This window comes from Dermacentor silvarum, chromosome 4, assembly GCF_013339745.2.
Source record: "Dermacentor silvarum isolate Dsil-2018 chromosome 4, BIME_Dsil_1.4, whole genome shotgun sequence".
Lineage (NCBI taxonomy): Eukaryota > Metazoa > Arthropoda > Arachnida > Ixodida > Ixodidae > Dermacentor > Dermacentor silvarum.
In genome coordinates this window covers 195621972-195634116 of record NC_051157.2, presented here as the reverse complement: position 1 = coordinate 195634116, position 12145 = coordinate 195621972, and the positions used below count along the sequence as shown (strand labels likewise).

General features: G+C 46.1%; 1 protein-coding gene across 1 annotated transcript; it reads left to right on the top strand.

Annotated features, from left to right (window-relative positions):
• The first annotated feature begins 10346 nt into the window (after positions 1-10346).
• On the top strand, positions 10347-11826 carry LOC125945102 (uncharacterized). The gene is made up of 4 exons (XM_049666681.1): positions 10347-10486; positions 10814-10957; positions 11091-11398; positions 11457-11826. The coding sequence occupies exons 1-4, from the start codon at positions 10373-10375 to the stop codon at positions 11824-11826; spliced, it is 936 nt and encodes a 311-aa protein (XP_049522638.1). The 5' UTR covers positions 10347-10372.
• Positions 11827-12145: the final 319 nt, after the last annotated feature.

The following is a 12145-nucleotide window of genomic DNA, read 5'->3' as shown; positions in this document are numbered from 1 at the left end:
TTCAAAACTTGTCAACAGTGCTATAGCGACGATTTGTCTTCGGTCTGCGCCACGGTGTAAGAAATGTACTTCAGGTGTTGACACTCGCCACCCGCCGCGGCAGAGAGCGCGCACAGATCGTGTTGGTTATAGCCACGCCCCATCGGCCCCTGATCCGCAGCGTCTCCCATGCAGCTATGGCTCAGGGGCTGATGGGCCGAGCTGTAACCTAGGCCATTCCATGGTAGCGTTTCAACGAACGCTCGTCCCACCGGCACGTCCGCCGGTTTTGCGCCGAACAAGATCTGGTCGCGCCGTTGGGCGGAATGTCAACCCTTGAAGTATATTTCTTACACCGTGGTCTGCGCTCATGAAGTCAAATAAACACGCGATTTTTTTGGGGGGAGAGAGCTTTCACTTGAAAGAATCGCGGCTGGTTGAAGCCGGCTTCCCTACTTCGGGCATTGTCAGTGTGTCTGAGATACTGCTCCAGAGGTTGAAGGGCATTGAAGAGCCACCGTTCTTACCGTTCAGCAGAGGGCCCGGTCAGTAGCAAAGAAAAAAGACCGCAAGTTCTGCCGTATATGCACAAAGTCTCACACAACCTAAAAAGGTTGCGAATCAGCACGACGTGCCTGTGGTTTTCTCCGTGCCTAATAAGCTGACGAGGCTTTGCGCCCGTGTTGCCTCTCAAAGGATCATGCCTGCGTGCACAAAGATGCACGCCAAGCCTTTTCTGTGCATTGCCTTCGGTAGTCTACGAGATACCTCTGGATGGCGGCTGAGTATATATCGGCCAAACTGGGCGTTGCACTAACGACCGATTAAGTTAGCCCAGCTTATCGATAAAAAATGGTACATTCTTCTTCTTTCTGGGGTTTTACGTGCCAAAACCAGTTCTGATTATGAGGCACGCCTTAGTGGAGGGCTCCGGGTTAATTTTGACTACCTGGGGTTCTTTAACGTGCAATACCACGCAAGCACACAGGCGTTTTTGCATTTCGCCTCCATCGAAATGCGGCCGCCGCGGCCGGGATTTGATCCCGCGATGTCGTGCTCAGCAGCGCAACGCCTTAGCTGACACAGCCACCGCGGTGGGTCAAAATGGTACAGGCGCAATGATAAATGGCGCTTTGCAAGATAAATGGTTCGGCAAAGAATTAGTCGCCAGAATGACGGTAGCACCGCGGTAAATGTCCACAACGCTAACGGGTGACGAACACATCTGCGGCTAACGAAGGTGTTAGAGGAATGAAATAGGATCTTATCGTACGCATATATACGTATGATACGATCGTACATAGCCGCAGATCCTACGTAGCCACGATACCATCCGTTACGTAGCCGTAGATTAGTCGCAGACTAACACCTGTACTGCTATAGCAACACAGGTGTAAGTAAGCATTGCGCTATTTCGCGTTGTTTCGATACCGCCGGAAATGATGACACGGCAAATTCCATAACAGGATAACGTCATGACAGGAAACACGTAGAATAACAAATACATTGGTATACAAGACGTTTCACATTCTTATGCTGTTATGCTGTGCACGCTGTTGAGGGCTAAATGTCTTGTGTCTGATGTATGGAGAAACAAACCCATTGACATCATGGTGCGACTCTTCAGATGAGACAGAAAACGTTTATTGCGAACAGAAACAGCAACACCTCTACTAAACATTTTCATGGCGTCTATAGTAGACGGCACATAGGCAAGAAGGCACAGAAAAATGCGACAAGCAGCCGTTTATTCATGGGAATACGTCAGAAAGCATGAGAAGGTCACGATGTTCGCGCTCTTCAAACTATTGCGGATTGGCCAGAATTTATGCCTTCTTCTAATGCCTTTCCTTGTTAAACAGTTGGCAGTGACGCTGATGTATGTCGTGTTCTCTGTGGGCTGTTTGCTCTTTGCGCCGTTAGAATGTTCAGTAAACCGCACGAACTTGCCCAGCAACAAGCACTTTCGAGCAGTACATATGTCCACAAGTGCATGTATTTGAAAACTGACGACAAATACTTCAGTGATATGTGCAGGTGGATTTTACGCACTTGAGCTTTCCATGAAATCGCATTTGGCGTCACGGATTTAATGGCATTTAGTTTTCTCTGGCTGCTCCATGACGCATTGGTGACAAAGCGACGTGAAACTGGACAGAAGTCGGATAACTAGGAATAGAAAGTTTCTCGGATACAATTCGTGTAATCCGTGCTTAGATACAATCCGTCAATGTGCTCTACAATCTGAGAAACTGAATGGCATGGTCTTGATAAACCTGGAGCATTTTTTACTTTGAGCTGCCATAATTGTAATAATTTTTGTACCAACGGTTACTTTCTTTGCTTTAGTTCCAGTCGGAACTTGTGCACAATGCGAGATTATCAGCTTCGTTTTTGTACAGCAGCAGCAACTATTGTATACACGATACGGTTTTCGCTTCCACATGATACAGCGAGGCCGCCGGCCTATCGTCACAGGCGACATACTCTATGGAGACATCTGTATTGTAGAAGGCAACAACCTCGGCTGTACTAGAACAGCTGCCTAAGTGAACAAGAAGCTGGACGAGGCCATCGCTAAAGGCACCACACCGAACAATTTGAATGGAAATGAGCTTCGGTTCTTGATTAAGCAATATATTTCCAACACACTTAGCCTTGCTACAAATCCTTGTAAAGGTTGTCAGGCTTATTGTCACAGCTTGTCGAAATTAAATACCGACAAACGCGGTCCCAAGAAGTCCTGAATACCCTAGCAGCACATTGTAAGGACCGGTCGCAAATAAAGCCAGAAGTATTTCCGAGCGACTTCTTTAATTTGGATACATTATTAGGCTATAAGAACTATTCTCGCGTAACAAATTCTTGGTGCACTGATATTCACCGCTTTTTCAACATGCGAAAATACCTAAGCCTGAACGCCATAAGACGGTTTGATTTTCGTATCCTGGATCATAAAGAACATCTCTGAAGGGCACGGAAGATGCCTGGCGCGCCGAAATTGCACTCTAGCTGTGGGAAAGACACACATGAATGAGCATAAAGGATAAATCCTCACCGATTACTCATTCGAAAAGCAGAAGTGATTGTTTCAGAATCGGGCGTTCTTCCTCTAACAAAGCTATAAAGTCAGGTGAACAGCGTAAGGCCACCAGAGGGGACAGAAGAGAGAACAGAGCACTGACTTCCAACAGTTTATTTTTTTCAGAAAGCATCGCTAATTATATAGTCATACAATAGCACACCAACCATGCGCAGAACGCTACGACAAAGCCACACAAAATTTAACGTGGTGATAGCCCGAGGTATCTGATCTTGTGAGTGAGAGCGACAGAGGAGATAGTGACGTAACCATCCTTTAAACATAGAATTTCTCTCGCTTCGATTATCTCACGTGCAACACGGTCTCTGTGTTTTGCGACGATAATGCATTTTTAAAAATCTTGGCCTGCATCCACATGCGCTGCAGTGGGCAGGAAGCCAACCCTGTATAACGCAAAATGAAATTATGGGGTCTTACGTGCCAAGACCACGATCTGATTATGAGGCACGCCGTAGTGAAGGACTCAGGAAAATTTGGGCCACCTGGGGTTCTTTAACGTGCACCTAAATCTAAGTACACGGGTGTTTTCTCATTTCGCCCCCATCGAAAGGCGGCCGCCGTGGCCGGGTTCTGTTTAGCACGGTCTACATTGTACTTTTGTTCCTTCAGCGTATCATTCATGCATCGGAGCGTCTGTCCGATATATTTGCCACAAGACGGGGGAATCCGGTATAGGAGGTTGTCTGCGTAATCTATAGGTTTCTTTTGGTGTGCGATAAAGCAGTCTCATTGGAGCCTAGATGCTTGGACGCTCATTTTGCGTAGGTTACCGAATTTTTCCGGGGCAGAGAACATAAGTTTGACGTTTACACGCTGAACGACCTTTTTCAGATTACGCGTGATACTATGCGCTGAGCTTGTCCACCTTATCTTGTTCTTGTGCTTTGTGTGATTATGAGACTAATATATTTCTCTGTATTTTTTTTCAAGCAGATTGGCTGTGTTCCATTTAATTGAAATTGGTGTATGTTGCATTTTATTGTAATTGCCGTGCTGACTCTTCTGTACAAAGGTAGCTGTGGGCCATTGTCAAGCTGGCTCTACAAAGAGCAGCTTTTACCTACAGCTTCCTTCATCAGTGTGATGATGAAAATAAACCTTTTATTATTATTATTATTATTATTATTATTATTATTATTATTATTATTCTCTCTTCTGTCCCCTCTGGTGGCCTTGCTCGATTAACCTGACTTTATAGCATGTTTTACGAACAAGCCAGATCTTACACCCTTCTTAATAATGCTAGGAATGACGAGATGATGTCAATAGCCGGTCACTGCGCTCTGATGACGAACTTCTGCACATGTTTTACCACAATAGCGGCAGCAATAAAACTAAATTTTTGTTATGTGTTTGGCGACTGATTCATATCGAAAATTGTGTCCGCCAAAGCAAATAAACCGCCTGCCAAAGCTGATTTTGTGAAGCTAGCAAAGCGTTTTTGTGCATAATACTGTAAGTTTACGTTCGAAGACTCTACATATAATATTAAAAAAAAAACGTTTTCCTCATGGCGAAGTTCCCTTCATAGAAACCTGTATGGGGTTCGTTCCCCTTTAGCTTTGTGCTACATTCGGGTGAATGATAATTTTAGAGCGCAGCTGTGAATGGCCCGTTCCTGCGGGGAACGTCGGCGGAAGCGTAACTGAGCGAACGAGCACAACAGCGAAAGATGAAAGAGCGAGACGCGAGCCGCCAACGGCGGTGAGCGACGAGAGAGGCCCCTCCAGTGACGTGCGCGCGGGAAACTGGTTTGATGCGGAGCCGCCCGATCGCTCGTTGCGTACTCGTATCTGATCTCAGCCAGACCGCTCGTTTCGTACTACCATGTGTTCGCGTCAGCTCTCACTCGCGCTAGTTTGGTTTGGTTGCTCGTTCGCGCTTGTTTCGATTTTCATGGTTTGCGATTGTTTTGTAATCTGATTGTATGCGCGACGCGAATTGTGTAGTACATTCTGTAAGCCTAGCGATTACACTTGAACCTTCGGCGAGTCAAGTATACAAGCCGATGCGCTTGATCCGCAGATCAGATGCACGACGATTGCCGACTCTGCGACATGTCTCTCTCAAATTTTTGCCTCTGTATATCGCGAAATGAAAAAACGTATAGAGCTGCGCTCAAAATTAGCATTAGGGAGTACCGTCTTCGTCGGTGAATTTTTATTTTTTCGTGTATGACCCTTCCTCCACCTTGCGACATTCCGCAGAACTTATTTGCTATATTCAGTGTCCCTATACTTCGAGTTGTCGATTATTTCACCATCGTGCTGCTATCTATTAGCCTCCTGGTTATCTCAGATGGTAGAACGTCCACTGCGGGGAGGTGTCGGCCCCGTTTTCGAATCCCAGTTTCAAATCCCAATTTTCGTCAACTGTGAAGTTTCCTTCTGGAAAACTCGTAGGGGTTTCCTTTTATATTCATGCTACATTCGGGTGGATGATAACTTTTTTCCTTCCACATGTATATGTATAAGAAGACTCCGTATACGGACACTTTGTTGTCTTTTTCACACGTACGTTTAGAACAGCAGGTCGCATATTCTACCGCATCATTCCTCCACACGTACGTCAGGACGTGTTCACAACACACGCAAGTTCATTCGCATACACAGCGAAACGCAAGCATTTAATCATCAGCATTTCTGCGGGTACATTCGAACAATCTTCCGGACCACACAGCATCGTTATCAAACCTTGAAACAATTTGCAATAGCCTAATCTTCTATGACGTTGTTTCAGTGTGTGACAATTTTGTTTGTCACCTTTGTATTTACACCATCTGTTACCTTTGTATTTGATATTAACTTCGTATAATATGTTACCCCCTTACTGAGCGCCTCAGTAGACCGATCAACCAAGCATAGTTTTCCGCTCGAGCCTGTGATGCACCAAATGCATTCCCGATCACGCTCTCGAACTGAACCGGAACTCAAAAGAAAACCGAACCGAACTTTATTTTTTCACCCTCTTGGAAAAGCACCCGAAGCGGAACTTAATGGAGAAATCGTTCTGAACCGGTTCGACATGTGATTCAGAAGGCTCTAGCGCACGTCAGAAGGGAAACGTTGGACACAGTGCCAAAGCTTCCGGTAGTCGACTAATGATTGTCACGCTGCGGGCAACACTCAAATACCTACAAGTAGCCATAACTCAGTTCTGACACTCATTAAAGGTCTACTGCAACGAAATTCTAGATCGCGTAAAAAGCCTACTTTCAGATAATCTCGGCAGTTTGGTCGCCCGACTCTCACCATGCAGTCATCGGCACGCCATCGTCGTCATATAGCCGTCACGCATTCATTGTCATACCAGCGTCATGATACCATCGTAGTCATTCTATCGACATGATTCCTGCTTCGTCATCTGACTCTCGCCATACCATTGTTGGCAAGCGACTGTCATACGGCAACGTGGGCTGGTATCGCAGAGGGTGTTCGCAATAGCTGACGCGATAGAAGTCTCAGAATGGCCACTACAAATGTTTCATAAACGTGTAAACAGCAATAGTGCGTCACTATATTGTCCGAATGCTAATCGCATTAACGTTGACAGTCATCGTGAGATGGCTTTCTGTAGAGATCTTTCACAAAGCGTGGTTCGCTGCTTTCAGTATTCCATGTGCACCCTCATACCGAGGTTTACATTTTGCCGAGGAGAATGGTGAATTGTATTATTTGTATCTTTATAGATGGAGTGAGAGGTGTCTGTATTCAACAACGCATTCAAAATTATGTTAATATCGCCGAGAATATTGAAACTTGTTAGAAGAAATAATAATGTGAAGTCTTGTTCTAGCCACCCCATAATATTCCCATATGTCGGCAAGAAAAGGGTTCGCATGCTAGCACCGAACTAGGTTTAGATGCAGTACAATGACCGGAATTTTAAACATTCGCGCCAAAGCGGCTCCCACCGAGACGGTGCGTCTCCCAGTTTTTCCCTGTATGCCCGGCTTCGTCACATCGATGATGGCTGCCAACAATTCGATTGTTGGCACTTTAAACGCTTCAACCAGTTGAATTGTAACCTCACACGCTGAACGTGCACTTTGTCGACAATCCGATGCGGTCGCGAATGTTGGGGTGGCATGCACGCCTACGTGGGCATCCCGAGAATTCTTTGACGTATGCGGCGAAATGTACGTCAACACTCTTTGACGTCTTAAGGTCGCTCCGAGGATATTTTTTGTAATGCGCATACTTGCTGAAAAAAAGAAAAACAAGAGTAAGGTTATACGACGTCATTATAATCATCGTGCCGCGTGTAAATATACCAATCACGTTGCAACAATATTTACTTATTTTAGGCGTGTGCAAACATTCGAAATTTCGCATACGATTCCAACAGACTTTGCTATTCGATTGGTATTGGATTGAAGATTTTCCTACTTGAAGTTGTCGAATATTTCTTCAGTTCGAATACCGTAAAGGAGTGTAGTCATTGTTGCAGTGTACAAGAAGAAAAAAAATGAGTGAAAGTGCAGAAACTTTTAAATTATTCTGCTGCAGGATTCCCGCTGTTGCTGCGCAAGCAAACCAATTCTCTAGCAAACCCTGGGCATTATTTCTGCACATTAGTTTCCAGTCATTATATCTCTTGAGCTGTTTATAAATTTGTTGTTTTGAGTTTACCAATGTAATTGTTCGGCCAATCTCGCCAACTTTTAATTCCTTTCAAACATTCTGCGTTCCTCTAAAGCTGCGCTTAGCTGTTTTAACGAGCACTACACTCTGCTACGTGTATCTGGTCACGCGATGTCCCTTTGTTTCAGTACTGAAGTTGCGTGATGCACCAGGTACTATCACTTTCCTTTTATTTCTGATTTACAAACTTCTCAACTGTCCGCCCGCCGTGGACGGCGAGCTGCAACTTGGGCAGCTCTCTGCACAGCGGTCTGCTGAGCCCGACGTTGCCTGGTTGCAGCCGTGCCTGCACGTAGCTCTACGATTCGCTTCTCAGCAGCGGTTCGTACCAAGCGAGGACATGCCACGACGTGTACCGAAGAGTAAACACATGTATGGAGATACCTCCTTGAGTGGCACGACACGATGCTGCTGCTGCTCCTGATAAGTATGATGATTTAAAGACACCCGCTATTAAACAGAGCCACCTAGTCTGTTTAATTTAATGAGGTATGCTATACGTGTTTTTATTTCAAGCATTTTTCGTATATATCTTCTGCTTCTTTCTCAGAGCTTCCCTATCTAGTTTGTCCCGATACATATGCTACTTCCACATGGCGTGCCACCATAACATGCAACAGCAATGCAAAGTGTTCACGTATCGACGCTACGCGCCGCGCATCTCCCATCGCGTGACTCCTCGCGCGCTAGGACGCGTCTGTAGGACATGTTTCTGCAAGCGCAGTCGTGGCGAAGTGGTAGAGCAGCCTCCGCGCAGAGGTCCTGGGTTCGATCCCGGCGGGAACTGGGTATTCCTTTACAGCGAAACTGTCTATGGCTCCGGGATTTTATAGCGTCCGCGCGGAACACTATCCCTTAAAACTCTCCCCTAAAAACATTGTCGCAGTTTCAACTGAAAGGCGAAGCATCAATTGCGATAGCAAATTTGTAGAGAGCTATACGGAGTAATGATAGTAGCTTTATCAGCTGCATAAACTTGGACATGCAGCAGCACCGGCCACACGCAGAACTTGTCGACGCCGTCGGCGTTTTGCCCGCGTTCGCATAAAATGCGTGCGGCGTTGGTGACTGTTGCCGGAGCCTCTGATATAAATAGGCACTTGGTGCCGCAGGTACACGTCGCCTCCCTTCCCTCCCCCCCCCCCCCCCCCACAGTCTTTCGCGCGTCGGAAGAAGGCGCGTTTGCTCTACATATATGGTGATTGTAAAGGAGGAAAGAGACGCCTACTTCTGCAGCCCTTAAGGGAGCACGGAGCAGAGCGCGCGTTCGTTCTCCGCCATTGGTTCACTCCCCGTGAACGCGCGCGTCCCTCGCGCCCTTTCACTCGCTTAAGCCTGACCCTCATGGAGCGAACTTCCCCGACGATATTCGTGCGTCAAAAAATGTAGCGAGACGCGCCGCCGTGTTTTCGCCTCACCGCCCCTCATGCGACGATCCAGCGGCGACCGCCGCCGAGCCGCTATCAATGTGGTCAGCCGTGAAGCAGGAGATTACTGTTTTTTAAATGTAACCCCCAGTAAGGTTTAGCATGTTGCGACACTTAATAACGTCCTAACTTAGTGTTTTAAAATTTTTCTTGAGTTATTTATTCTACATTTTACGCTTGGCTATTCACAACCTCCAGAAAGCGCAGAAAACAGCTTGGCTCTGCCAACATTGTGTCCATGCGGACAGAGAACAACTACGCCACCATAGAACTACAACGTGCGGACTGCTCACACGCATCGGCAGATAAGCTCTTTGCCATACGTGCTAGGTGTCCCTAAACAAGACGTACTCCAATGGGAGCCGTCCGGCGGCGTCTTTTATTGAAGCTGTTGATTTTGAAGAAGAAAAAAAAGGAAGAAGAAAAGGTTCTGGGTGAATCCAGTCTGGATGCATCGCAAGTCGGAAGGGGAGTTTCACACTGCGGTGAGTGGACTTTCCTGATGTGTTGGCTTCTAGATGGTATGCGTTAATTATTGTTTAATATGAGATGTAGCGAAGCGCCTGATGTAATCTCGAGAGTGTCTTTTTTTACACAACACAACGAAATCGAGAAGACCACTTGGTCGCCAAGCGACGAAGATAAGGATACGCTGAAAAATAAAACGACGCTTTTCGCTCGTGCGGTCGGTAACCCCGTAATTGCTCCGAGTCTTTTGCGAAACCATCAGTACTCTGTTGGATTTAAACAAAGTGAATTTTGCTAGAAACACTTTGTACCTGCATGCTGATACAGCTCCTCGCATATCCTTTGCAAAAAAAAAGTTAAATCTTTCTGTTGCTCTGCGCGGGGTACTGTATCGGGTAAAAAAGAAAAGAAAAAGTAGCACTTACTGTTTTTCATTGCACGTTTAGTTTATTGAGTGGTGAGGGTCTCAACCATGCTTCATTTTTTACAGATGCAGGTCATGAAGTCTGACCCAGCCATGTTTTTTAAGTACTACCGCATGACTCCGCAGAAGTTCAGTGATCTGCACAGTATTGTGAAGGATAGCTTGAGAAAGTATTTCTTGTGCAGAGAGCCAGTCTGCTCCGAAGAGAGGCTTGCCATCACATTGAGGTGTAGTAAAATTTACCCACATGAACCACGCTAAGGTTATTGTGGTTAAGGAAAATGTTGATTGCAAATTTGTGTTATTCTTCAGGTATCTATCGTCTGGAATGTCGATTAAGGACGTAGCCATGCTGTTCCGGATCGGCCATGAAACGTGTCGAAGTATCATTCACCAGACATGCAGGGCTATCTGGAAACACCTGCAGCCGCTCTACATGCCTGTAAGAGAAACGACCACTCACTTATGTTCTAGGGGTGTATAACAGTGCAAGTTTATGCAGACACATTTCTAAAAAACAGTGTAAACGCTGTATAAGCATCAAAGGCTATCAGAGACATTCAAGTTAAATATGAAGGACCGACCACCAACGGTGGTAAATTTGCTTCTTTGGTTGACGGTCCTCAACACTTGGAATGAACCACAGTCACTGGCATCAAACGACGTACTGAATATCCATTCCATTTTGTTACACGTCTTTGTGCGCTGCCCATCAAGCAGCATAAGCACAGTATGTATATACTATTAAATTTGTGTTGCTTCTCTTTAGGTGCCAGGGTGCAAGCAATGGGAGGAAATAGCGCATGGGTTTGGCACACGTTGGAATTTTCCGAACTGCCTTGGCGCCGTTGACGGCAAACACGTTGCAGTAATGGCACCACCAAATTCAGGAAGCAACTACTTCAACTACAAGGTATACAATCTGCTGAAAAGCGCTCACACTGACACACAGTATTTCACCTATGGTATTCCTAAATTTGCCGGGGTGTGCTTAGAATCAATAAAAATAAAGTCATGAATTGTTTCACACATCCCTTTTGTTACAGGGGACGTTCTCTATTGTGCTGATGGCCGTTGTCGACCCACAGTACAAATTTTCAATGGTCAGCGTGGGCGCACCTGGTCGGCACAGCGACGGTGGCGTATTCAAGTCTTGTGAATTTGGAAGGCAGCTCGAAAAGGGGACCCTACCTTTGCCAAATCTTTCAAGGCTACCGAACAGTAACAAAGTGCTGCCCCATGTATTCGTGGGGGACGAGGCGTTTCAGCTTCGCCATGATTTTCTGCGGCCTTTTCCTGGCAACAACATGTCCCCCAGCCACCGTGTTTTCAACTACAGGCTGAGCAGAGCAAGGTATTAGGAACACAACGGATTACTGTAGGCACTTACTAATTTTGGCTTTTTTTTGCAGGCGCATTGTTGAAAATGCGTTTGGTATCCTGGCAGCCAGGTGGAGAATCTTGCTGAACCGTATCAACCTACTTCCAAAGAACGCAGAGTTTGTTGTCCTAGCTTGCTGTGTCCTGCACAACGTTTTATGCACAGGCAAAGAATACATGCCACATGGCTTCGTAGACAGCGAAGATGAATATGGGAACATAACTCCCGGGCAGTGGAGGGACAGTGCCCAAAGCAACGACCTCCTCGACTTGGAACCTACAGCTGCAAAAAACTATTCCAAAAGTGCGGCTGAAGTGCGCAACCTTTTTGTGCAGCACTTCATGAGTGATGGAGCTGTGCCGTGGCAGTGGGCACATTCTGGTGTGCAAGCACCGACCTAATTGGTGCAGCTGTATGCGTACTGCTCTGTTTCAGTATTTTGGCTCCGTGCATGCCGCCTCCTACTATGATGAGTAAATAAAATTGAATCAATAGAAACGAAGGCTCAAATTGTGATACCTTTTTTTAATAAAAACATGCGATTTTCATTTCAGTAATGTTATTAATCATGTCACCATCATTCACATATGTGCCTGCTAAACACTTCCAATATTTCGATCTGGAGTGTCGTCGTCATTCGCTTGGAGAATGACCGTAGCTTATGGGCCACAACTTGGCCAAACATGGCCTCCTCATCTTCATCCGTCTTCAGCAGTTCCT

Excerpts from the sequence above, each read along its gene's own strand:
- LOC125945102 (XM_049666681.1), top strand. The coding sequence starts at position 10,373 with ATGTCGATTAAGGACGTAGCCATGCTGTTCCGGATCGGCCATGAAACG. Across the intron at positions 10,487-10,813 it reads TGCAGCCGCTCTACATGCCT|GTGCCAGGGTGCAAGCAATG; the intron begins GTAAGAGAAACG and ends GCTTCTCTTTAG. Across the intron at positions 11,399-11,456 it reads TACAGGCTGAGCAGAGCAAG|GCGCATTGTTGAAAATGCGT; the intron begins GTATTAGGAACA and ends TTTTTTTTGCAG.